This window comes from Aquila chrysaetos, chromosome 5 (assembly GCF_900496995.4).
Source record: "Aquila chrysaetos chrysaetos chromosome 5, bAquChr1.4, whole genome shotgun sequence".
NCBI lineage: Eukaryota > Metazoa > Chordata > Aves > Accipitriformes > Accipitridae > Aquila > Aquila chrysaetos.
In genome coordinates, this window is record NC_044008.1 from 75,487,933 (window position 1) to 75,515,139 (window position 27,207).

The 27,207-nt window shown below is 41.9% G+C and overlaps 2 protein-coding genes across 7 annotated transcripts in view; both read right to left on the minus strand.

The window, feature by feature from the left end:
• The window catches only part of RPTOR (regulatory associated protein of MTOR complex 1), a 210,571-nt gene that overhangs the window by 73,080 nt on the left and 110,284 nt on the right, over window positions 1-27,207 (minus strand). For all 6 annotated transcript variants that reach the window (XM_041123882.1, XM_041123884.1, XM_041123883.1 and 3 more), the window contains 3 exons: window positions 21,212-21,312; window positions 20,196-20,340; window positions 928-1,003 (listed from right to left, as the gene is read on the minus strand). In XM_041123882.1, coding sequence (XP_040979816.1) covers window positions 928-1,003; window positions 20,196-20,340; window positions 21,212-21,312 — 322 coding nt within the window. The remainder of the gene's footprint in view (window positions 1-927; window positions 1,004-20,195; window positions 20,341-21,211; window positions 21,313-27,207) is intronic.
• Window positions 5,078-6,420, minus strand: LOC121232388. The gene is made up of 2 exons (XM_041123905.1): window positions 6,405-6,420; window positions 5,078-6,336 (listed from the first exon to the last, which is right to left on the minus strand). Coding segments are annotated over exons 1-2 (1,260 nt in total). The 5' UTR covers window positions 6,406-6,420.

Here is a 27,207-nt window from a genome sequence, read left to right on the forward strand (position 1 = left end):
CGTTTAAAAAATCATGCTGGCACGTTGGGATTTTTTTAGTCAAGACTCAGGGTTCTGAAATTTTGTCGTGGTTTAACCCCAGCCAGCAACTAAGCACCACGCAGCCGCTCACTCACTTCCCCCCCACCCAGTGGGATGGGGGAGAAAATCGGAAAAAAAGAAGCAAAACCCACGGGTTGAGATAAGAACAGTTTAATAGAACAGAAAAGAAGAAATTAATAATGATAATGATAACACTAATAAAATGACAACAGCAATAATGAAAGGATTGGAATGTACAAACGATGCGCAGTGCAATTGCTTACCACCCGCCGACTGGCACCCAGCTAGTCCCCGAGCAGCGATTCCCCCCCCTACTCCCCAGTTCCTAAACTAGATGTGACGTCCCACGGTATGGAATACCCTGTTGGCCAGTTTGGGTCAGGTGCCCTGGCTGTGTCCTGTGCCAACTTCTTGTGCCCCTCCAGCTTTCTCGCTGGCTGGGCACGAGAAGCTGAAAAATCCTTGACATTAGTCTAAACACTACTAGCAACAACTGAAAACATCAGTGTTATCAACATTCTTCTCATACTGAACTCAAAACATAGCACCGTACCAGCTACTAGGAAGACAGTTAACTCTATCCCAGCTGAAACTAGGACAAATTTTAAGAGTCAGGTCTCAGGCATCATTTCTACTGGTAGGAGTTTCCTCCTTACCAACAGATGCAGGCTGAATCGGACATCTCGTACAACAGTGAAGAACTTAAAGTTGCTTTTCTATCTGTTCCTCTAAGTGAGGTGAGTAGACATTTACAATTTTCCAAAAATATAAACCCTTAAACTGCAACAATTCAAGACTCAACAAGCAAAAGTGATGCGCTGAACTGAGGTTTCAAATAATGGGTTAAACTGGGCACACAACACTTCAAGATATTATCCAACTTACCCTAAAAGCAGTTCCTTCCTCTATAATTGTAGGTAACTGGGAAAGGCAAATATCAACTGCAAGGTCCCACGCTTGCCTAGAGAAAAAGGTGAAAGGAAAGATAAGTCATTACAAGTTATCCATAAGTAATATCTAGGTAAATTTAAATTCTGATCATACAAGTACCTGGACAAAGCAGTGTTGTCTGACTGGCTTAGAAATGCTTAATATTCACTTTTTTTAAAAAACAAGTAAAACATATGAGAACTATTCAGGAAAAACAGTGAGAAGGTCTAGTCCAGCATCATATCAGGCTGACCGACAAAATGAGAGCAAGGTAAAAAGATCCCTAGCTGAAGTTCACAGAAACTGCTCCTCTCTATAACATAGAAAGAAGCCACAGTGAACTGAAGTCTTATTATATACCTGTCCTCATGCAAAAATGGATGACTTTTTTTTAAAAGTAGAAAAATGAACTCAATCCTGGATTAGCTCCAACCCATAATCCTTCAACGCACACCTCTATATGCATCCAAACCCTCACTTGCTCTGATTCAAGTCACATCAGAACGCCTCAGGAAGATGCATTCCTGTCGACAAGCCCTCCAACTCACAATACACGGACACATCTACACCACTACACTAATTCTCCTTTTCCGCATTCTCGACACAGATACCGTATCACTGTACATAGTGCTGAGAAAAGTAACTCGGTCTCCATTAATCTAACTCTGAGTTGGGTTTTGCGTGGCAACCTTGTTTACAAAGATTGGCTCTCCATGACTCACCCTAAGGATGGAGGGATGTACACTAAACTAGAAGAGAAAATATTTAAGGATTTCAGTTTTTACGCTTACCTACTGTATTATTTAATGGCTAAAGTATTGTGACTTACAATATTTTAGTGTTAGTGTTATAACAGCAAGTAAATTACATACAGTGGCCAAGGAAACTGTTGTGGCTGATGCAGTGCAAACGAAATATGTTAAAAGTCTGCTTCAAAATGCTCACAAACCAAAAGAGGACTAAACTAAAATAAATGCGTGTGGACTCCAAAGTTCCTAAAACACCTCTAAAAAAGTGAGAGAGTTACTTTTTACCCCAGAAACGATTATCCCTACTCTATCCACAGACATTCCATGCACTTTTCATTTTAACACACACGCTCCGAAAGGCTAGTGAGTTAAACCACCACCCACTGGGTTTCTTACACAAAAGAAACTAATTTACTCTCCAGACACATTTGCTCTTCCATGGCTTGTGGCCATCATGTGTTAACATCAATAGGCTAAGCAATTTTTCTTCCCCTAGGAACATTTGCAGACATAAGGCTATAGGTGATAATCAATACAGTGTATTTTAGTTACCTGCTCTAATAAGTTCTTAAATCATCCTGTTCTGAGTCAAACAAAGCCTTCCATTAGAACAACTGCCGAGCGAAATCTATCCCATTAGCCTAACTGGCAGCTGTTCTCAACTGAAAACAACCTCTCCAATTAGATAGAAAAATAAACGATAAGGTTCCTGCATTTTTTCTATGGATTTGAGAGATGCAGCTTGTTTTAGTTGCCCCAGACCTTGTCCCTCTGCTTCACAGCATTCACCTTCACTTGCCAATATGCTGCCAATATAATTAAGAGGTAATCAAGAGATAATCAAAGCACAGGCAACAAATGCTTCCCACATGCTCAATAAAGACCCATGCTGGAGATAAAATGTTTACACAGAGCTGATGAGAGAGATATTTATTTCTGGTTGAGGCTGAGGCAAAGTCAATTAGTGCAAATACAAAGATAATTTTACTTCAAGCAAAGAATGAATGTTTCTGACTTTCAGGTTTCTTGGGGGAATGGGCAATACCACCTAAAGAAATTCTCTCAAACATTAGAAAATGTCAATACATATTGCCTTTGAGATAAGTTTTGCTGCGCAGCAGAAAAATGGTTTAGAGATCAGAGACAACTAGTCTTATTTTGGCTGCCTATAAAAGGATTCTGCATAGGTCATTATACTGCAGAGACACAGAGCTAAGATGCTGAGCTCCTCAAAGTCATTTTAGGTAAGAAGCACTAATACTGCTACGAAAATGTCCAAAGCAGCCCTGCAAGGTCACATCTCAAAGGTTTTAAGTGCTATCAGAAAGAACAAACAAAAATTTAAAAAGAGATTTTAGTAGATTAAAACAAAATCTCTTTTTACGCTTCTAAAAACAGGCCATTAAAAATCAATGTAGCCACACAGCCGACATTACTCAATCTTTCAAAAGAGTAACCACCAACATAAAATCTTAACATTACTGCTCATCACAATCTAGAGAGCTGGTGATTAACATCAACTGTGTAAGAGACTCTGATCAATTCAAATACTTAAAATGATTATTCTCCAGCCTTTCCAGACTAGCCCAACACACCGCTTCTGCTCTATTTCTGCAGGAAACAGGAAACCTCCCCACTCAACGAGACATATGAGCAAACAGCAGTTTTGCTTGAAGTAAAACTTCGCTATTTCCAACTACTAGAACAGCTACACGTTACTTGCGAGACTTCAAGCTGGACACGAGTTGCCACATAGCTAACTCAGCGTGTTGGCAAAATAGATGATAGCATTAAACAGGCATTACAACAATTAAAAGATTCAAACCCTGCCACAAATGAATGGTAAAGGACTAACGCCATCGAGTATGTGAAGAGAAACAGAAGGGGAAAAATACTTGTTATAGTCATGGTGAAAATAACGGCTGTTGGTGGTGGGGAGGAGGAGCAGTGATTGACTGTTTTAATATGCCAAAGGGAACTAGGAAGGTGGGCAAATTGTAGATACGCTCGCTGAACTAATATTACACTTTAGCACACAAACAGAAGATAAATTAGGGAGCAGCAGTGGAACAAGGATAGGTGGTGTTGCATCCTAGAAGTGATTTATAAAGGCCAACCTAAGAGATCACTACTTCTCTTCCTTCTTTGCAGAGATTGCTGTTTGCAAAGTGCTTTGGAAGATTTGTTTTCACTACATTAGCTACAAAAAGAGCTTGGTAATACCTCAGCATTGTTCTTTCTTCCCTCCTTACTGCACTCTTCCAATAACCCCGAAGCCGCCACCGTGACAAGATGACACTATGATGTATCCACTGGACAATAACCTACCGAAATATCGCAGTGTTTCAACTTCACTACATTACGCTACTAAAGAATGTCTTTATGAGGTTTTTTTATACTATGTTTGTCGCGTCCCAGAGTTGGGGCGACTCAGGTTCGTGGATTTCCTTTGTCAGAATTAAGGTGAAACGACACCAGGGGAGTTCAAACAACAATCAACATTTATTCAACCTAGATAACCTTGCCCAAGTACAAGTGAACTTATCAATATGAACCTTGCAACATGTCGTTAAGCCGCTGTTTGAGAAGAGAAGGGAAGTATAGAAAAATGAAATGGAAAAAGGAACATGAAACTGTGTCAGGAGGAGAGCCCTCCCGTTGAGTCACGAGGTTCAGAGCAGACCCCCTTGCTTTCTGGACTCCTTCTCAGAGAGGAGCCCAGGGGCGGCTAGGTCCACTCCTAGTCTCAGACTTGGTCAACGGTTTATGTTTAAAAGGATGAGGTGTAGGGACTGTGGAAAAGAGAGAAGAAAAAGAGGGAGGGAGAGAAAGAGAGAAAGAAAGAAAGAAAGAAAGAGAGAAGGAAAGGGTTTCACCAGTCCTGGGTCCAGCGTTGGTCCAGCCAGCGTAGAGATCCAGTTCTGGAGGGCGCGCGCTGAGAACTCGTTCTCCCTTCTTTTATAGCGTGTTAGTCGATGGTCTCGACATGCGCAGTCCCATTCCCGGGGTTCTCTGGAATCGGTCGGAGAGCTTTGGGGGGGGGGGGGGTTCATCGCAGAGTTGCCTCTCTTTTTTCTGCTGGCATGACCGCTTAAGATAGAGGCACAGTCCCATCCTCCGTGGGGCCTCCCCCTCCAGGCACATATGCTGTGCTCCTTCTCCTGGTCACTTAAGATAAGGAATTGCGGCTTTGGAGAAGCGCGGTCCCACCCTCCGGGGGGCCCTCTCCTCCGGCCACATTGTCCTGTTCACAAAACTCCAGCATTTTTACAGAGGCCGTTTTCTCCACCAAAGTTCTTTAACGAATGTTTGAGACATTGACTATAATTTGTCCGACCGTCACACCACCCCGTGGCTCAAACAGTCGCTGTACTTTGATTCTCGTTTATATCATCTTCTTCTGTGGTAATTTTAACATAGCGGACAGTAGGAGAAGAGAGAGAGACAGCTGAGGATAGCAAGCGGCTAATCATATATCTTACTATGGCAAGGCCTGCTATTAAACATGTAAATCCAATTAATATCATAAGTCCAATATTTACAAGCCATTTTCCCCATCCCGTCAGTCCCAAGGATCCCAAAATGGAATGTAGCCATGAGTTGGGACTCCAGCCATCAAACCAGTCAGCTGGTTGCATTGCATGGAAGAGTTCCCCCGTCTGGTCGGCAATCTCCTTCATCTTTGCCCGGGCTTCTTCAATTGAGGTCGTGGCATTATGAATGGTAATACAACATTCGGATTCAGTCAAGTTTAACATACCACACACACCTTGTTCTTTTAACAATAACATATCTAAGGCTAAACGATTCTGTAACGCCATTTTTGATACTTGTTGCACTTGCAGATTTAGTTCCCCAAAGGCATATCGAGTCCAATTACTTAATACATGTACTTGCCAAGTTAGGTTTTCTAGCACCCATTGGTGCCGAACAATATACCCAGATGGTGCAAAGAATGCTTCTAGCTCTAACGATACTTTCTGTCCCCAGGTATAATAATCAGGTTTTAGAATGTTTTGAATCCACTTCTGGGTGCTACTTGGGTCATCAAGTTCTCGTTTTTTCCTGTGAATAGGTGGTGTGGTATATTCAAAGATTCGCCTGGGACACATAGTAGGAATTCCCAAACCACACCGCAATCCAGCCTGTTTGATAACATTCAAGTGCGAGTACATTTTCCCATCTGAGCACCCCCAGACGGTCCCTTCAGGGGCGGCATACAAAGCGTTTTGACAAGTAGCTGCGTCTCCCCGGGGTATTTGATTATCCTCTCCCACTTTATGTCTTGGGAAGTGGTTAATGGGAATTCCACATTTTAGCCAGATATTAACATTATTGGTGATCTGATTACATTGGTTGTCCCGGTTTCGGTATCCAAAATTCGGATATCCCCAACAGGTGCACATATCTCGAATTAAGGTTCTAACTTCCAAACTGATCCATGTTTCGATGGGATTGCCAGCGCCTGTGGTACAATCTATAATGTGGGTACAGTTTAACAAATGGGCATCATTGGGGTTGGGCGTGTCCACAAATTCTTTCTTTAATAAGTGAAGAGGTTGGTTTTTTAACATGTGTTTCACTGACCATCCCCAAGCAGTGTGGGCGCTATTCACTGAAGGATATTGTCCCTTCCTGTCAGGTATGTGAACACACCAAGCTGAATCCCATCTTACATTATACTGTAATTCAAAAGGGGTAATTTCCGGGGAAGCAGGCCAAAAAGGCACTAAATTACAAGATATATTGTGAAAGGAAGGGCATCCTGTTATTCTCCACCAGGATGGAGAAGGTGGGAATCGTCTGGAATAGGCTTCCTTGAATCCTGGAGGACACGGCGGGCTATGACTAATACCAATTTCACGACTGACCTCCAATCTCCATCGCTTACAAGTTTTGTTTATTAAGTCAGGCCACCCCGTGTCCCGAGGGATCTCATAGAAGGCTGCTTCATCTCGCCACCATCTGCCAGAGGAGGTATAATCACTTCGATATTGATACTCAAACGGAGCATCTACTAACCCTATAATGCCATTGCTCATATTATATTTTCCAATATTGAGCCTCATGGGTATCAAACCGAATCTAATCCCCTGCTCGGCAGAAGTAGGAATCTGAATACAGATCCCCTGATCCGTTCTATTCCAGACATGTATGAATCCTTGTATCACTTCCCAAGCCAAATTGGAGGCCCTTTCTCCTTGTCCAGATGCACCAAAAGTAAGAAAGGCAAGGAGGAAGGAGTTCCAAACCATCTTTCCCTGTTGTACCATAAGAATATCACAACCAAAATCAAACAAACAATACAGATAATGGCCCACTCATCAAGTGAAAACATAAGTCCTGCCGTGGGCTTCTGATAACCTGCAAAATATATACAAAAATAAACAATCATTAAAGGGATAGGATTGGAGGAGATGTCAAGCAGTGTTGCTAGTGGTTGGGATCCATCCGAGAGGCTGAGGTGCACTCTCCGAGGCGCTCGTGCAGCTTCTGTAAAACAACCTCCTACAGGCCATGTGCAGGATGTGTTACGTATTATAGATGCATACAAACTAGCCTTAAATTTCAAGCTCTCTTGACTGGAATTGCTCTGATTAAAGCATCCGTAGATCAGCAGAATGTGCTCATTGTGCGTAAAAAGGCTAATAAGTTTATAGCAACCACTTGTTCTTACGTGGCGTAGGTGCCGCTGCAAGAACTCCAACGTTGTCTGCTGCCAAGCTCTCTGTGTCCTCCCCCCAACTCAGGAATTCTGAGAAGTCAACACAGCATCGCTAGTCAGAGTAACAAAAACATAAGCAGGCCATCAAGCAGCTATGGTTTTAGTACTATAGCAGAGGGTTGGGGTTATATTGTGCATCTTAACTGATATGCTTGTTAGAATCCAGCTAGTGGGATACAGAAAAAAACATATTCTTATCAGCCATTTAACATCGGAACAACTTTAATTCAGGACATGAAGGTCTACTTAGAAGGATGGGACAATCCATCGGGTATTGATACGATGCTCTTTCCCATGGGCATCTGTGGCTACCCAGGAAAAAAGGTTAAGGGGCGTCTTTAGGGTTAGGGGTACTTGCCCCACAGTGGGCAGTTCCACTAATACTGGTTGTCCAGCATAGTGGAGCAAGTGTGCAGGGTCTTTGCCACTTTTCGTCCCCGGAACAATAGAAGGAGGTGTGGGACAGAATGCTAGGAGTCGGGGGCAGCCATTTGCCCCCCACCGGCTATTGACTCGGTATACTGCTTCTGGTACTCGCAAGGCCCACCCTGGGTCATGGGGCCTCAGAGCTCGTTTTAGAAGTCCGTTTGTTCTCTCCACAATACCATTAGCTTGAGGGTAGTAAGGGGTGTGAAAAACCCACTGGATTTCCTCACCCTTAGCCCATTCTTGCACCACTCCAGCAGTGAAATGGCTCCCATTATCAGATTGAATTGATTGAGGCTTGGGTAAGCAGCTAAACCATACTTTAAGACTTTTCACTGTATTTTCTCCTGTGGCTCTGGATACAGCTTCAGCTTGTGTTAGTCCTGATACCACCTCTACTCCTACTAACACATATCGTTTTCCCTCTGATATCCGAAAGGGGCCAATATAGTCAATTTGCCACGTTTGCCATAAACCTTTGTTTGTCCTTAAATGTAGGGGTTGCTCCTTTAAAGGGTTATATTTTTCCAAACGAACTCGACATTGACCGCATGCAGAAATAACAGTATTACATAATTCTCGTGTAACAGCCCATCCTCTACTAATAGCCTCTTTGTACAGGTCTTTACTTCCTGAATGGCCACGCTTCACGTGCAGCCACTCCAGAAGGTGTTCCCATTTTTCTGCTTCACCATCGATGGCAAGACTGGCTAGACGTGTTAAGGAATCTACTTGGTTATTTAGGAGGTGAGCCGGGTTATCTCCTGCCTGGTGTGCAGCAACCCAGCCTACCAAGAAAGATCTCTGCTTGGCGATATTCAGTATTTCTTCCCATTTGTCTCGTTGCCACACTGGCACTTGGTTTACTTCCCATTGGTTTTGTTCCCAAAACGGTAACCATTCAGTACATCCCTTAAACACCGCATAGGAGTCAGTATAAATGTATACTGGTTCTGTTGTCTCAGCTTCCTTAACGACTACACTCCACACAGCAACTAACTCCCCTACTTGGGCACTACCCTCTCCCTCAGTTATCATATGCTCCCCTGAATCAATATGTAATGCTACTGCTCGATACTTCCACGTCTTTCCTTCCCTTTTTGCAGAAGCATCAGTGAACCACACATTTGTTAAATGGGGTTTAAAATGAGGAGCCACTTTGATGTACGATGGAGGGGGTTCTGTATCTGGGTGATCAGGAGGGGGATCCTGTATTTGTAGCATTTTGGGTGTTCTCTCCTCTATCTGTCTAGTGTGACAGTAGTGGTCTAACTGGGCATACCACTTCCTTACTGTTTCTCGTTGAGCTACTCCTACAGGGGGAGGAGTTCCAGCCAATATTGGTTTCAGGATCTTAAAGGGTCCTCGTAAGATGATGGGCTGCTGTCGTATAATTCTCTCGGCTTCCTGTAAGGCTAGGTTAACCACAAAGAGTCCTTTCTCCCAAACTGAATACCGTTTTTCAGCATCCTTAAAGCTACGCGAGAAAAATCCTATAGGACGGGTAGGACCTTCAGGGCCACGCTGCCACATATGTATAGATAACCCATGAATTGCAAAACCCCATTCTATGTGGAGTGGGTCTGTTGGATGTATTGGTCCTAAGGCCTGGTAAATCCCTGCTTCAAAAATTAATAATTTCAGAGCCTCTTCATGGACAGGTGTCAAGTCCCAAGCAGTTCTTTTACGGGTTAAATCATATAAAGGGCGAGCTATGATAGAAAAGTCAGGGATGTGTTTTCTCCAAAACACTAGCAAGCCTAGGGCATGCTGCAATTCTTTCTTATTTTCAGGCATTTTCACTTGTTCGAGGGTGGACAAGGTTTCGGGTGGTATACACACAGTCCCTCCTTTCCACCAGATACCTAAAAATTTTACTTCAGGTGATGGGAGTTGTACCTTTTCGGCAGGAATTTGGAGCCCTAAATTCTCCAAGTGACTAATGATTTCTCTCTGGGTTTGTCCCACCACAGTGGTATCTGGTCCTCCAATTAGCACATCGTCAATATATTGATATACTTTTACTCCATCTTTAGGAGTGATCTGATTTAGTTCCTGGGCTAATGCATAGTGAGCAATGGTTGGTGAGTGGCAATAGCCTTGGGGAAGCCGTGTAAATGTATATTGTACACCCTCCCAGGTAAAGGCAAAGCGGTCCCTATCTGCTTCTTGCAAGGGAACCATAAAGAACATGTCTTTCACATCAATGGTTGCTAAAATCTGGTGACCCTGTTCTTGTATGGTTGCAATTAATTCTGCTATATTGGGGACTGCAGCTGTTAATGGGCCAGTATTAGCGTTCAGGCGTCGATAGTCAATTGTCAGTCGCCACTTCCCATTTGGCTTGCGGACCGGCCATACTGGGGAATTATAGGGTGAATGAGTAGGAATAACTATCCCCTGTTCCCGTAACTCAGTTATCACTGAAGTGATCCCTTCCCTTGCTCCCAAAGGCAAAGCATAAGGCTTGACATTAACTATTTTTGAAGGGGAAAGAGTTGGTGCAGACTGCAAAAGCCTCACAGAGATTGCGGGACACCCAAATTTCCATTCTCTTCCCTTAGAGTCTACCCATGACCGGCCCTTTAAGAGGTCAAGTCCTAGAATATTGGTGGGTAGAGGACCTAGTATCATAGTAACCTCAACAGGGGATGAATCCCCTGGCAGCCAGCATTTAACTTTAGCTGTCGGCTGTGGTTGGGAGCTTCCGAAAACGTCTGTGACCCATATCTGCTTCTTATCTGCAATTATTCCATTGCGGTTAGCAACATCCGCCCGGAGTGCTGACATCTGAGCACCCGTGTCAACTAAAAAAGTTACTGGGGTCTTAAAGGGACCAAGGGGAAAAGTAATCAACAGGTCTCCTGTCTTATTTTCAGTGAGCCTCCTTAAATAAACCCACTGGCCGTCCCCCGGCTCACTTACTGGGGACGGCCTGTCTAGTTTCCCGTCCTGCGGACAGTAATACCTTCCTCTGGGGCAGTAGGCGTTTGGAGAGTGGGAGTTGCCAGCAACTGCGGATTCGCCCCTTTATAGCCTTGAATGTTTAACTCAGTATGAGGAGGCTCCTTGTTCTTGTCTTTCCACCCTAGGACCAACTTTTCTAGGACAGAGGTGGGCAAGCCATCCATCACATCCCGGGGAATTCCCTTTTCTATCCCTTCTGCCCACAAGTTCCGCTGACCCCCATACAGCTTTTTGGTGTTTACAGTCTTAGATGGGGGAGGTCGGCCAGGTCCTTCTATTCGGCGGATAGCAGGCTTAGCCCTGCTTTCTTCCCTTGTGAGACCCATTCTCCGGCCATAGTTAACCAATTCCTGTGCCACTTCTCCCCAGGTCAGGACCCCTCCTGCATTCCGCCTGCCTCCTCTAGGTGCTATCGCATCACGTAATCTATCCTGCAGCTGGACAGCATATAATTTCAAAGAATCTGGTAAACCTCGGATTAGAGGAGTCATTCTATTGGGATTGGCATTTAACAACATCGGAGAGGGCTGTTGTGGCACTAATCGCCTATCATGCATTAATTGGAGACAAGCAGTTTTCTGTAAGCTCTCAGTCAACTGATTTATAGAAGGGGTGTCTATCCGTGTTGGTTCTCCTCGTTCCATTTGGTCTATTCCCCCTGCCCAGTAAGCTGCCCGCTGCGTCAGAGACCATGGTTCTCTAGGATCATCGGTAGTTAGGAACACTCCAGGCCCCCAATATCCTTGGGCTTCATCTTCTGACAATAAAATCCGGTCGCCACCAGTTAATGACACCCTCCACACATATTCTGTTTCAGTCTCCTTTGCTAGTCGGATATACTTTTCCTGAATTTTAGATAATTCAGTGGCGGAATATGGTATCGTCTTAATGGTCACGTGTGGTGCTCCGCCATTTTGGCCATTGTCTATGGTTTCTGTTTTAATTAATGGCCTCATTGCTATCTCTTCATCCTCAGGGTAAAAAACTTTTCTGGTACCTTCTAACTCCTGATTTGGGTATAAAGATTTTTGCTGTTTCACCTGAACTACCTCTAGACCTTGCAGGTCTAAGTCCAGGTCAGATCTTTCATCCACCTCGGCTCGTAAAATTCTTTCCCGATCTAATGCATCAGCCAAGGCAGCATGAAGCCGCTGTGTTGTATTACGCTCAGCAGTTAATTGCTCTTGCAGGACTTTAACTAAATCCTGCAGGGACTGAATCTTCTCCTTATCTGCCTGCTCAGCTTTCATTGTTTCCTGTCTGTCTTCCTGGGCTGCTACGAGTGCGGCCCCTAAAACTGCACACACTACAGCCTTCCCTTTTCCTGGGCGAAACCTGCCTTCTTTTGCTAGCTTCTCAATTCTTCCTACAATGGCTTTTGAGTCATGCCAGTGGTCTCGTGCCCAGGCTACTCCTTGTGGGGAAGGGCGGGCTTTATATGCAATTAGCTTCTCTAAAACAGGGGAACAGTCAGACACAGATATTTCCCGGGTCACCATGCCTGCCACTGCTCGGATCTCTCCCGACTTATTGTTGAGAGATCCTTCCCAGATCCTCCCCGCCCGTTCTCCGGGTGGAGGTCCGGTATCCCGTTAGAATCTCCCTTCCAACAAGGGAAATCCCCTATAGGCAGTTAGCCTCTCTAAAACAGGGGAACAGTCAGACACAGATATTTCCTGGGCCCCTGTGTCTGCCGCTGCTCGGATCCCTCCCAACTTATTGTTGAGAGATCCTTCCCAGATCCTCCCCGCTCGTTCTCTGAGTGGAGGTCTGGTATCACATTAGAAACTCCCTTCCAACAAGGGAAATCCTGTCCATGACGCCAATTAAGATGTCGCGTCCCAGAGTTGGGGCGACTCAGGTTCGTGGATTTCCTTTGTCAGAATTAAGGTGAAACGACACCAGGGGAGTTCAAACAACAATCAACATTTATTCAACCTAGATAACCTTGCCCAAGTACAAGTGAACTTATCAATATGAACCTTGCAACATGTCGTTAAGCCGCTGTTTGAGAAGAGAAGGGAAGTATAGAAAAATGAAATGGAAAAAGGAACATGAAACTGTGTCAGGAGGAGAGCCCTCCCGTTGAGTCACGAGGTTCAGAGCAGACCCCCTTGCTTTCTGGACTCCTTCTCAGAGAGGAGCCCAGGGGCGGCTAGGTCCACTCCTAGTCTCAGACTTGGTCAACGGTTTATGTTTAAAAGGATGAGGTGTAGGGACTGTGGAAAAGAGAGAAGAAAAAGAGGGAGGGAGAGAAAGAGAGAAAGAAAGAAAGAAAGAAAGAGAGAAGGAAAGGGTTTCACCAGTCCTGGGTCCAGCGTTGGTCCAGCCAGCGTAGAGATCCAGTTCTGGAGGGCGCGCGCTGAGAACTCGTTCTCCCTTCTTTTATAGCGTGTTAGTCGATGGTCTCGACATGCGCAGTCCCATTCCCGGGGTTCTCTGGAATCGGTCGGAGAGCTTTGGGGGGGGGGGGGGTTCATCGCAGAGTTGCCTCTCTTTTTTCTGCTGGCATGACCGCTTAAGATAGAGGCACAGTCCCATCCTCCGTGGGGCCTCCTCCTCCAGGCGCATATGCTGTGCTCCTTCTCCTGGTCACTTAAGATAAGGAATTGCGGCTTTGGAGAAGCGCGGTCCCACCCTCCGGGGGGCCCTCTCCTCCGGCCACATTGTCCTGTTCACAAAACTCCAGCATTTTTACAGAGGCCGTTTTCTCCACCAAAGTTCTTTAACGAATGTTTGAGACATTGACTATAATTTGTCCGACCGTCACAATGTTGTCCTAATCGCTCTGTATGTACAACAAATTGATAAAGCACTTGCATAAGAAGGGAGGACACCTCCCCTTTGTACATCCCAGTTAAGTTAGAACCTATCATACGCTTAACGTAAGGTTTTACACACATTCCTGTTATGCATTCCCCAAAAGGGCAATAAAAACAAGCAATCCCACGCCATGACTGATTTGACAAAGTCCAAAGGATTTCCATCATACACCACCTATCAGGAAGTGGCCGTTTCTATGTGATCTAAACCCAACATGTATGAGGCAGTAACTAGAGAGAACCTGGGAAGAGGCACCACAGGAGGTGAAGCTCAAGTTACTCATCAGCTGGACCACCAGCTCAAACCACAAGTTCAAAAGCTTTTTTTATGCAATCAACCACACAGCATGGCTATACTTACCCTTATGCTTGTTCGGGACCTGGCAATTTTTGTAGTGCAATCTCGTTAAAGAAAGGGGTCAAACCCACAGACTTTCAGCTATGTTAGGATGGGGGACTCCTTAGGTTCAGCTACTGGGAAAACACAGTATCATGCATTTCCCATATATATTTCAGAATAAATGTATATTAAATCCTCTCCTTAGTTAGAAGATTGACTCAGTTAAAAAACAGGCAAGAAAGTGCTTTTGTTTATCCAAAACAAGCAAAGCAATGCAGCATGCCAACAGAAACAGTCTGTAAAGAAAACAAGCTAACAATGCCCTGCATCTCTGTCTGCACTGATCAATCAGTTCAATAAGGTACTCAACATACGAGATGCAAGCCATCATCCTGCAAAAGGACACTGCATTTCAGAATATATGAAAATTAAAAAAGAAAAGGCATTACTCCTCCATAATTCTACAATAAAAAATGAAACAGGGAAAGAGCTCCCCCGAATTCCGTCAACTCTCTTCTCCCGTGACAGAAATACTCATATATTTGTCTTTATATTTTAGTTTCAGTTTTTCTTAGCTCTTCAGCACAAAGTTCCTATTCACATGCCCCCAGACTCCATCTATCTCCCCCGCTCAGTCCAATACCAGTTTCATTACAGTAGGACTGTTTAAACTTTTAATAATTTAACGTGAACTCATCCAGCTGCCTTTACTTTGTTTCCCGGAGGTGCTGCAAAGTTTGGACTTTTAAGCAAAGAACAGGCTGAGAGTTCCAGCTTTGCTCAATGACTATTTTATTGTGCAGATCCATGAAATGTTCAGTAATGGAAGCCCACAGTAATACTTTAACAGCATAAATGAAGCATGGTTACAGAGATGCACGTTAGTCTTTCTTCACCCACATGTACTATATTAGCTGGCAGATCATGGAGGCAGATTTTCTTAACCTCAAATTTTGTGGGCTGAGTCAATGCCTAATGCTTTTGATTCTCATGTCACATTTTTTATAACATATTATTGATGTCTTTTAACATTCTCTCTTCTTCTGGGAATAGTTTGTATTATATTGCACTGCACATAATATTAGTGAAAATGAGTATTTCTTACTGGGACAGTCATGCAGTTGAAGCCTTCTGTAGTCTTGGGGCTCAGGCACCCGGGTATCTGCTTGCTTTGAATTGTGTTTCTGGAACTGCTAAATATTTCAGACTTTAACAAGTACGTTGGACAAGATTTTTCATGTTTGTTTTTTCTGCAAGTACAATTCAACACCATACCCTGTTTGATTGAATTTTCAGACTTCAGCCTGAATTCACCTGCTTCACAGTGACACTGTGAACTCCCTAAGCCTGCTTTAGGGGAGACAGCTGGGAAGCTGCTCAGACACAGCTATTTTTAAAAAATATTTATTGCTGTGAATATTTGGTACAACTATGAAATCCTTCTTTCTTCTATCAATGCATTCCCCTGCTCTACCCACAACTTAAAGCACATGCTTTGCTATTTTTGTCCTACATTTCTCTCCATTAAACTATTTGTAGTCCATTAATGGGTCTTGGAGATGTTAAGACTAACACATAGACACACACAAAGAAATCTGGTTAAATCAACAGTGTAATCTGAATTAATCTAATCCTTCAAATGTCAAACAGTTCCAAATACCCTTTCAAACAATCACTTTCTTCTTGCTGAGATACTAAGTCTTTCTGTGCAGCTAAATGAGACTCATTTCTTTGAGAAATCGGCAAGCAGACCTGCATCCATTCTGCAACACTCCCACAGTGTTCAAAGACTCCAGCTCCTCTCTTACCTGTAATTGGGTTGCTATATCATGGTTTTCTTTTCAGCTAGAATTCCAAGATTATTTTATTTGCAGTATGTTATGACTTACTTTCAACTAGAATTTCATGGTTGGTGTACACACTATTGCAGTATTTCTATTATGGACAAATCATAGCTCTTCCAAGGCATAATTAAGGCACTTTGTTTTTAATATATGACCTACGTTAGGAAATATTTCCAAACACATTATTAGGTCTTTTCAAAGGCCGTGAATATAACTTGCTGGCAACAGCAGTAATGTATAAACCATAATCCATCACAACAGAGATCAAGATGCTGACAGAGCATCAAGGCCTCCTATTCTTTCTGCACAATAGACGGAACAACTCTTGAAGTTGAATAGCACAGCCAGTCAATCAATATATATTAATATTAATACTTGTATTACAGTAGCGCCTGCAGCAGCCAAGAACCTATGGTGCGAGGCACCATACAAATACAAACAAACAGCCTGTGCCCAGAAGGGTTTACGCCTAAGCAGGTAAAACAGAGAAAGCCAATAAAAGTAAGAACAACACGAAGGAATGAAGTAATATGTCAGAGCCTACCAAACAGGGCAAGGTCACAGAGATCAGCTCTCCTGATTCCTAATTATGGTGCCCTTCTTGGTGAAATAAAAAGATTGACAGCTTGTGGGTCAAATTTTCCCTCAAAAAAAAAAAAAAAAGTTTTCGCTCTTCCTCAGTTGTTCACGTAAAACGGATAATTAACAGAAGAGGTAACAGTGGTCTCCCAAATGAATTGACTAGAACAACAATTTTATAGGTCAAAATTTTAAAAAACTGTTTTCAAAAGGACTAAACCAAAAGGAACAGAAGTTCGTATCTCCAGCAACCTCAGTGCTTCTATTACAACCATGCCAGATTCTCAAGTCACGAGACATCTGAGCGTAACTTAGGGAAAATTATCAAACAAGCAGAGACAAAGGTAAGCAAAAAAGATAAAGAGCAAATGGTTCAGATTTTACGTCTGAAAAGGGGCAGTCATAATTATTCGTGAGGTAAACTGATGCTTAAGCCAAGTGTAAGGAACATTTTGCACTGTCTGCCCACCCCTCCAGCACACTCACAGCCAGCTGCATGCCGCCAGCCTTGCTCAGCTCTTCTCTGGCTTCCTCTCAGAACTGGCAGAGCTCTGTCATCCAGCTAGACAGCAAAGTGGAAAGCAGGAATGTCGTGCTCTGACCTCAGAAGCCCATCTGCATCAGTGAGGCATGAGCTCTTTCTGCTCTTTTCCCTCTCACTCACTGTGAGATGTTCCCAGTAAGAGAGCTGCGAGGCCGGTGCAGAGCACCACGAGTGCAAATTCACGGCTGCTGCTGCGATGAGGAGGGACATCCAGGCAGCGTATGCAAAGTTCAGAAGAGATTGTGCTTATGATGCTATAGTCAGTGAAACACTGACATTTACTTATGCCTTTTCTGCAAAAGATGGTGCAAAAAAAATGTACTAACATACAACAGTAATTTGCTTCTCCAGTCAGCCTTCTGCTGGGATAGGAATTACATCTGTATGTAGATCCCATTTTTAGTCACTATCCCAGCTGTGAATGTGCAGAACGGCTTGTGTCCATAACAGCAGAGAAACACGGTAATCTTGTATTAACTTTGTCAATGGAGGAGCAAAGCCCAGGAAGCCAGATGAGCATCCAGAGGATAATGGAAGAGAGAAGAATATATGTATGTATGTACTGGAGAAGCTAAAACATCACATCACCACTTAGGCTGCAAGCAATAAACCAAAACCTGAGTCAGGAACACACACCCAGTGCACATGGGATGACAATGAAAGGTATGAGGCCCTGAAACAACCCAAATAAATGAAGGCCAAAAAGTACAGAAGAGGGGAGGAAGAGGACAAGGGGCAGGGAAGTCCCTTAAAGTCTGAAGTCAGATCCTTGAGGAGCGCTGGCTGATATACACCAGAGCCACTATTTGCATTCATTGCGCATTTACAACACTATAGGAGAGAACCCTGGAGGTTCTTGCCCACCGCTTGCAGATCAAACTATTGCTGACAACGCAGCAGCCAGGACTCGCTCCCCAAAACACTGTCTGACATGCTGGGTATGAAAAATCTGTGAAAAGTCTCAATAACACAGCAATAAGCAAAACCTCGCTGTATCATCCTCCATATAACAATGCAGATGTAGATTCAACGTGGTCATCAAATCACATTGTTTGAAGTTTCCATTCTTTTCAACACTCCTTTGGCCAACTCTCCTGCCCTCCAGTCACATTACCTAGTTTATCTAAACAGTAAAATGGGTTTGGAGGTTTCGGATCAGGGATCCGTTAGAAAATTCTTGAATGAAAGGCGATAGATAAGTGCAGATAATTATTTTTAGAAAATATTTAAGCAAGCCCTAAATTAGTTTCTAAATCTGTCCTTACTAAAAGTTCATTATTATGAACTGAGCCACCTCTGACAAAAATGGAATTTTCCCCTTTGCTAGATTTGCTTCAAACTGTACATTATTTGGAGGACGCTGAATAAAGTGTGTCAAGGGATTCTCTGCTCACTTGCTGTCTACTTTGCTAGTGTCTGGGATTCACAAGGAAAAAAGCCTTGTGTGTGACTCTTCTTAAGGAATTTCTTCTTCTGGTAAATCCTAAAAAGCAGCACCAATGCCATTATCCTGTGGTATGGTTGAGGGCCTTTACAAAGGTATTTACAGCACCATTTTACACCAGGAGAACTACAATACAAGCAAAGAAAAGAATGCGTTTCTAGAATCCATCATGCTACAATACGGGTCTATGAGAGATACAGAATGGGATCCAGGTCTTCCTAGTTTCATTCCTGTGGTTCAGCACATGGATGGCAACAACACCTCCAAGTCAAGTCATACTCCCATAGGAAACCAGAAATACAGGCTTTTAATACACTGGCAATAAAAATGAATTATATTCCCCCAAGGAACTGGAAATATAGGTTTTTAATATGCTGGCGATAAGCAAGCTATAAATAACTCAAGAAATTTACTGTTTTAATTTCAAAATTTCTGCAAAAACATGTTCCACTCTACTGCAACTGGAAGCACACAGTTCTGTGGCTCAAGCTCTGCCACATCTAGTGGCAACATCATCTGAAAGACACCATGGGAACTCCGGTGTTTATTTCTAGTCTTCACTTACAAATGTCCCAGTCCCTCATGACACAATGATAAAACAACTCACCATATTTACAAATGACTGAAACAATTTTCCTTAAAAGTTACTAATCCAAAGCACTGAAGAACATTGTTTGCCATGTACACACAGTACATTTAAAACGTGAGGCTGCCCAGTTGCTAATAATTCCATCCAAAGTCTCCCCTATTGCCTCCATGGTTTTCAATAATTAAAACATCTTTGTATTACCAGCAAATGCCTCCTCGATGGCTGCTTGCACCTGCAAATGCTCTTGGGGCTCTCTGTTGTTAGCTTGCCTCTGTTTCTCAGAGGAAACCATGCCATATAATTTGAACTCACTGATGCTGCTATCAGTTTTACACTGATCATCATCACTTCATACCTCCTCTACATTTATTTTCCTCCACAACTTTATGGAGGAAGCTTATCAAAAGGATTTTGAAAATGCAGGCAAATTAAGCCCACTCAGCTACCTTTACCTATCATTTTATTAGGCTTTTAGCAAGTTACCCAGCTATCATTTTCTCCTACGGGAACTACGTTAGCTTGACTGTACCAGTTTGTACTTAGCCAAATTTTGTACTGTTCTATTCTTAATCATACTGAATAAAAAAAATGAAAGCAAGCATTTTTGTTATTACTGTTATTATTATTTTTATTATTATTATTCATGGGACATTTGTTTGATAGTCAAACCACATTTAAGAGCTTTTCGATAACTGTGCCACCTCCATTTCCATTAATCATCTTAAAAGCAACAGTAAAAGTAGATGAAATCTGCAGCAAAAAATTTCTTCTACTTCAACAACGCAAGTTAAGAATTTTTCCCTCAGGCCCTCAGCTCTCCCCACCCGTCACAATCACAGGTGACTAGCTTTACTTCGTGAAAATAAAGGTAGCAGATGCCCAATTTCTTTTCTATTTGGAGTGAAAGATTACATGGCTGAACTGAAGCTTCTGTATTAGAGAATGTCCTGGTTTAGTTGCCAGCTGGGGTTAAACCACGACACGTTATAATTATGTATGCACAGAGAAGAAATAGATTTGGAGATGGGTATTACGCTGCCACATGCTGTTTCATTTTTGATCCACTGACTTAATCAGTAAAGCACTGTGTAGATTTAAGTAGTAACAATCTTTCATGACTACAGTGCCTGAAATCTCCTTAAGGCATCAGCATGTAGCCTTTGCAGCGAGGGTAACCTGTTGGCTGTGACTTACCACATCGCATGCATGTACGTTGGAGGTAGACGAGGGCTGCTGACAGGGGTACAGTTGTAAGATCTCATAATTCTTTCTGCCAAGAGAAAGTTACGAAATAAACTGGCCACAAGCAGGTCTTGCCTGAAGAGCTTCTGGAAAAGATCTGCCAAGAGATTGCATGAATTACTAAATGCATATCTTTGTAATTTAAGTACCTTAGGTAATATGCAAAAATCCTTCAAAACATAAAAATGTTAATATTTTATTCCAGTAACAAGGAATCTACAACAGTTTTGCAGTGACGTGATATGACAACTATTAAAAGGAAATCCTGCCTTCTGAGTTCCCTTAAAGCATCGCAGTTACTCTCCATTTTACATTAACAGAATTAAATACTTTCTACCTCAGGTTCTTTTTTGCCTTTTCTGGATAGGGTTCTCCTTTTGGTGTTTCACTTAAACTCAGCCTGACTAGGTTTTTGGAAATTACTGAGGGAGAAAAGGACCTCTGTGTACTATTTAACCAAGAACTATACACCTGTTAACTGGCAGTTTGATGTGCTCATGAGAAGCCAAAATGAATCCTAAAAGATAGCAAATGTGCTATCTTCTGTAGAGGTAAAGAAGAATTTATGTTGTACTGAGCATTAGAAAGAGCGTAGTTGGAAAACTGTTTAAAAATTTAGCCACCCATGCTCCAAAAGTACAAATTCAAAGCAGAACATGGGTACAGAAATGGAATGAAGTTACTCATGGGAAACGCAGACTGCCTTACCAGCAAAGAGGATAAAACTCTTTATTTATGATACTAACAAAGGCCAAAAAAAAACCTTTCTGGTTTCTAATGATCAGGTTGCTGAAATGCTTCTGGTAAAAAGAGCAAATTAAAAAAAATTAACTAGCCTTAAGATCCAGTCTGATCTGTTCTTTCAGTATCAGGCTTTAATTTTCTCCTTATTTCACTCTTCATCCTTCTACTTTGAATAAGCAATGCTCACTTGGGATGAGAACTTGATTCACCTGCCCAAGTCTTACCTCTAGGCAAGACATTCCATGCAATGGTGTCTGTGATAGCGGTGAAGATCCAGTTCAGCTCTCCCAGGGGAGTTCTCCTGTCATTCAGTCTTCCAGGAATCCTACAAGTGGGGAAAAAAACCCAAGTATGTTTCCTATTAAAAAACATATTTTTTGAGATACATACACATGCACACCTCTAAGGCTCAATCAAGGCTCACAAAAGGCAGTTTTTCCAGAACCTTAATTCTTAGCCAAGAATTAATGTTGCTAGACAAACTTTCCTTATCCAAAGTCTGTTACATTTGCATTTGCTTGCAAGATTAATTGCCAAATAAAGGATAATAAACAAAGAATTGTTTATAGATAACTGAGCTAAAGGAAAACATCTGGGAAGATATCACAGAGATGATCTTGATTTCCAAGACGCAAGGGAAATGCCTTTTTCTTCAAAAGTGCCACTCTGCTTCATTTTATCCATTATTTACTTCTTGCTGAAATATTTAATAATAAATACAATTTGTATTACAAACTGTATGCTCACGATCCATAACCTGTGTAAGAACTTTTGAGTGATCATATTCCAGAAAAAAACAATTACTATTTTTTAAACAGTCAGAAGTCTCAGAACAGTTAGAAAACAGTCCTTTTGTTAAAAATTGTCTGACAGTGACGCATGTACGTCACAGCTCCCCGTTGCTGCAAAGTACTGCCTGTTCACGAAGAAACGTGACCCAGTCAGATTCACCTTATCGTTGCAGCTAGACTATCTTTTAAGTCAAGATCAGAACATGCGTGTGCCTGCTACAGATGGTGCGGCTGCTCGTTTCCAAGGGGCGTGTTTGCTATTTCTTACAAAGACACACAGTTTTTCACCTAGTAGGTTCTTTGAAAACTTGAATTTATGAATTTAGTCCTTGGCTGTCTACAGATTTGTTGCAGTGCCATCATTACTGCATGCAGGTGCAAATACAATATCTTACTAAAAAAGTTATTGAGCATAATCAGCAGCTTTTCGTTCAAACAGGAGATGTTTTCTGCAATTAACAACTTTCCAATGAATACACAGGCATCCATGGAAATCAGTAACTTGCATGTCAGTTCCTTAACCTAATCTAAGATTTAACATACTGCCCCACAGAAACTCAACAGCAAAAGACATAGTCTTTCTAATTTATATAAATCAGACATTATTAAAACCAGAGTGAAAAAGATCACTTTGAAAAGCGCCTTCTAATGAACAAACCAAAATGCTGCTGAATTCTGCGCTCTAGAGCCCTCCTATCACAAAGTCACAGCACAAACTGAGGCACCACGCTTTACCCCTCGCTGGCTATATGCAAGGTTTGACGCTTGTCTAGAAAGAAGTATTTACTTAATCCAGGTTTCAGTGTAGTGGTAGTCCACACACGCTGTGTGTAGTCACTTCATAATCTTACCCATGTGTGCCATGACAGCACCTACATGCCTAAAAAGTATAAAATAATAAAGCAAAATTATTTTCTTTCTATTGTGTTCTCCCCCCTCAAAGAGAATGAATTCCTTTCCCCTAAAGAGTCAGGGGACTGGCAGCGCGGCGCGAGGGAAGCAAACAGCAGGCACTGTCACTGCTGCTGCAAGCTGTTCTGCGACCCACAGCGTCTTGTGGTCTTCCTCCATCTGGTCAATACGCATATCTACACGGCCTGCAACTGGGAATATAGTTTCAACCCCAAGAATACCAAAATCGCATCAGCAATACATACCAGGAGTCTATTTGTGGTGTAGTAAGGTACCAAAAATGCTGAGGAGTCCAACTGCTAATTTTATTAAATATTTTAAAGTAGAAAAAAGTTGCACTAATCAATATCAGGGATGGCAGCTTTCCAAATAGCGATCTACTCTTGTCCCTGCTCATATGTAGGATATGCAGTGAAAGCGAGCAAAGGGTTGGGTTGTTTGTTGTTTTTTTAAGATTATATTTTAGATAGGAGAAAATAACCCAAATCATGCAAAAAGCTGAAATATTCATACAGATGTCCCCCTCCTCAAAGAAAGCAAAAGCAAGGGCCAATTAGTGATTCTGCTGGGACAATCCAGCTGCATGTTACATGAGCATTTAATAAATAAATGCTTTTAAGTGCACTCCCTTAAAGCCAGAGGGTTATTATAGTAAACACAAGTAGTGTGGGTCTGAAGTAACAGTTTGGTTTGTCACAGTGAAGACCTTTCTATGACTATGTGTGTATATTTTGACTATAAGATGACTTGCATTTAATAGAAGATTCTGAGAAAACCTGAGTTGTTAACCTCTTTTTGAAAAATCACTGGCATCAGTACACAGGTCGCTTAAATCTTGGATTCTGAAGCTTTACAGCGGTATGCTCACTATGGTTTTAACAGTGACATCTATAAATAAAAAGGAACTCTTTCACTGTAAAATTTCCATGTTGCATTAAGACTCATCAAGTAGTTAAAAAAAAAAAAACAACCAACCAACCAACCAAAAAAAAAAAAAAAAAAAAAAAACAAAAAACCCAAAACCAAAACAAAAACCAGCCCACTCCAAAGAAACACCAGTTTACCTAGGAAAACCCTATGTATTTAGGGATGGTAACACACAGGCAACCGAGCACAGATCCTTATCACAAGCAGCACAGCAGCCTGTCTTGTACAAGGGAGCGAGCAGTGGACAAAGAGGTGATTTTTGCCTTCTATTGCTGAGAATGATATTAGAACGTTTTGCCTAGTATTCACATTTTGGCATTCGTTTAAACTGCTTAAAAACAGGACATACAGAATATAGAAGATGCAGAAAAAGCTTAAAAAAAAATAGATAGTGAATGAATGTCATACAGTGAGAAATTTAAGAAGGTCATTCTATCTACACTACCAAGGAACAACTTGAACATTATGGATAAACACTGACTAGAGAGAAAAATCTTGGTGCCAACAAATACCTTACACAAGTGGAGAAAGAAAGAAGAGCACTTGTCCATTAAAAGAAAGGGAAGCAATTCAATCTTCATCTTTCAAAGGTTCAAGGCATACACACTTCAGAGGAGCACGAGTTATTTGACTCTTCTGAGGAGTAACCTAGTGAAATTCTGTAGCCTGAGCTATGCAGGTCAGAGGACACAAACTAATGGTCTCCCCTGGGCTTAACATTTATTATTCTAAGCATCAATACACCAGCAACAATGGACTGACCAAAGCACATTCGGTGAAGATGGAACAGCAATGTTCCACCAGGAATTTTGCTGTTCCAGGGTCCAAGATCTTGGCTGATCAGGATCTTGTTTTTGTAGACTGAAAAAAGTCACTCAAATTTATTTCATCCACGAACTGAACGAAGATCTCGTACTGTATTTGTTCATCTGTAATACAATGTGAGCTCCAAAGGAACCACAGGACCAACATACAATCTGATTTCTGTGATTTAAGAGATCAAATGACAGACAGTCTACTGTGACTCAAAATCAACATATGCGCAACGCTACTTAAAGAAAGAAAAGCGGCTGTAAACTGTTCTTCAATATCTCTCAGCTTCTGCCTCCACACTGATCAGCTTTCCTAAATATGCTTTCTAATGCTTATTTGCTTCTCACAAAAAACAAGAAAAAAAGAAGAAAAAAAACCCTCAAAACCCAACCAAGACCAACAGACTCAGTCCTAGCTGTCTTATTAATACTCAGACACTCAAATACACAAACACAATGTGGCACTCTCAAGCACAGCTTTTTTTGCCCTTGAGAAAGTATCAGAAATAGGATGGGGAAGTTTCAGAAACATGCATCCCAACCCGGTAAGACATCCTACGGATTTAATCCTAACGCACCCTAGATTCCCTTCCGTAACAAGTTTTCAAATAGTAAAAGTATCAAGACAAACTACATAAAGCAAGCGCTTCCTCTGTGGCAACTTATTCTTCTGATATGTATAGCAGCATTATTTCCAATGCAGGTTCAGATGAAGCATATTCACTTCTATAAATACAGTTTCTAAAACAGCTAGAAATTAACATCTTATAAAAAATTCCTGTCTGTCTTGATATCAGAGGAAAAATATACATCTCTGAAACTGTTTGTTAACTGATCCCCCAGAGCAAGCAGAGGGAACACAAGGCCACACAACTGCTCTTGTGAGGATTTCACATAAATATTTGCATTGCAGAACACCCTCTGCAGCAAAATAGCAGCATTTCATAAGTCAGAATGTTATTAATTAGAAACCAAAGTGATCCTTGCTGAGATTCCCTAGCAAGCCAAATGCTGAGCTTAAACCATTTGATGGCCACTTTCAAGCCGGTTTTCAGTGGAAATAGAAATAGGGTGTTTCACAGCAGAGAGTTCGAATCTTTATAGCAGATGGAGAGTTCTGCGCAAAGTTCATACTAAATTCTCTTTTATTAAACACAGATTGTGAGTTGATACATATCTTACTGATGGTATTAAGCAGGAATGACAGGCTGAAATCCAAAGTTGCTGCTAGCAGCCCAACCTTAGAAACTCCTTGTGACTTGAATATCTACTTCCTTGGGAACGAGGTATGCTTCTTATTTTTGTGTTTAAAGATTTAAAATAACTACTCATTAGTATAGTATAGGTTTTATTTTGGATTTTAAAATGCATTTGGTATTTTTTTCACAATATGACTGTCCTTTCTAAGACTGGCTGCAAAATTCATAGAAAATACAACTACCGATGGGGGACTGCAGTCAAGAAGCAGAAATTAATAGGATGTCATTCTCACATCTTATGTGGCATCAGGTGAGTTCATTTTCTTTCTGCCCTCATATATAGTCAGGAAGATACTAATTTTGTACCTAGCTCCAGCATTGTGAAGATTAATGCTGTTCAGCGCTTTGAAAACCTATGCATTAGGTGTTAATGGTGAGGGCAGAGAGAACGTGGGGAATAGCACAAGCATGAAAGGCAATACATTTCCATAACTGCACAAAACCCTACCAGAGCTTTCAGATTTTGAACTGGCACTAGAAAGCAGCCATTAGAAGGAAATTGGCAGCAGGGCTGTTCTCTATGCTGCACACAGGAATCAATTAAAGTTGGAACAGTCAGCACTATAAATCGGCAGATGAAAATAAACACAACGTATTTTCTGTTCCTAGATGGGACTACTCAAACCCTCATCCCAGAAAGTGGAGGACAGTTTGTAATACTCAAATGACAAGCTGAGTGATCCAAGGAAGGGATTTTTAACACAATAGTACTCAATGACAGTAGATCTTAACCATCTTTGAGAATTAAAGTTTAAGCTTCCAAAGGCAAGAGAAGAATGATTCTTAACTCTCAGACTGCATTCAAACACACTCTGATGATAGGGACAGTGAATCAGCCGACCATCAATTAAACACATCAGACAAATTCCATCTCCGTGCTCTACAACTCAAAGGTACCAACCTCCCATCCCAGTTAGGAGAGCTGCAGCACAGCACCACATTAAAATAACCAACAACAGCATATACTAGAAAGTCACAAGAGAGACATACAGCAATCTCCTATTTGTTGCTTCACACACTTATAAAGATTTATTTGAAATAATCATTTACACTTTTTTTTTTTTAAACATCATCTATACCTGTCTTAAAGAAGTAGAGGTCACTTTACTTCTGTTATTTCTGTAGAGTTCCACTACACAAATTTATTTAATGTCACCTTTCAAATAAAATATTTTGGGGTGAGTACATTTCCCTTGTACAGGGTGCACTTTCAAATCCATCCTGTGGCTATAAACTAAAGCTCCTTTTAATTTCTATTTGGGCATGCATCTACATAACCAGAACGTCACAAGGCTCCTGACAGTATTTTTCCCCACAAGGAATATTGCTATCATCTTGGTATCACTTCTCCCGATGTCTTTCACATTATGCTTTGACAATCAGCAAGAGCCTTTGACAGTAAGGACAAAGCAGACCTCATCTGTAAAAACTATTTTTGAGGAAGGGGAAGAAAAGGGAAAAAGGGCAGGCTGTCTCAGCTGCTCGCTGCAATTTAACATCTCTGGACTCTCAATTGCTT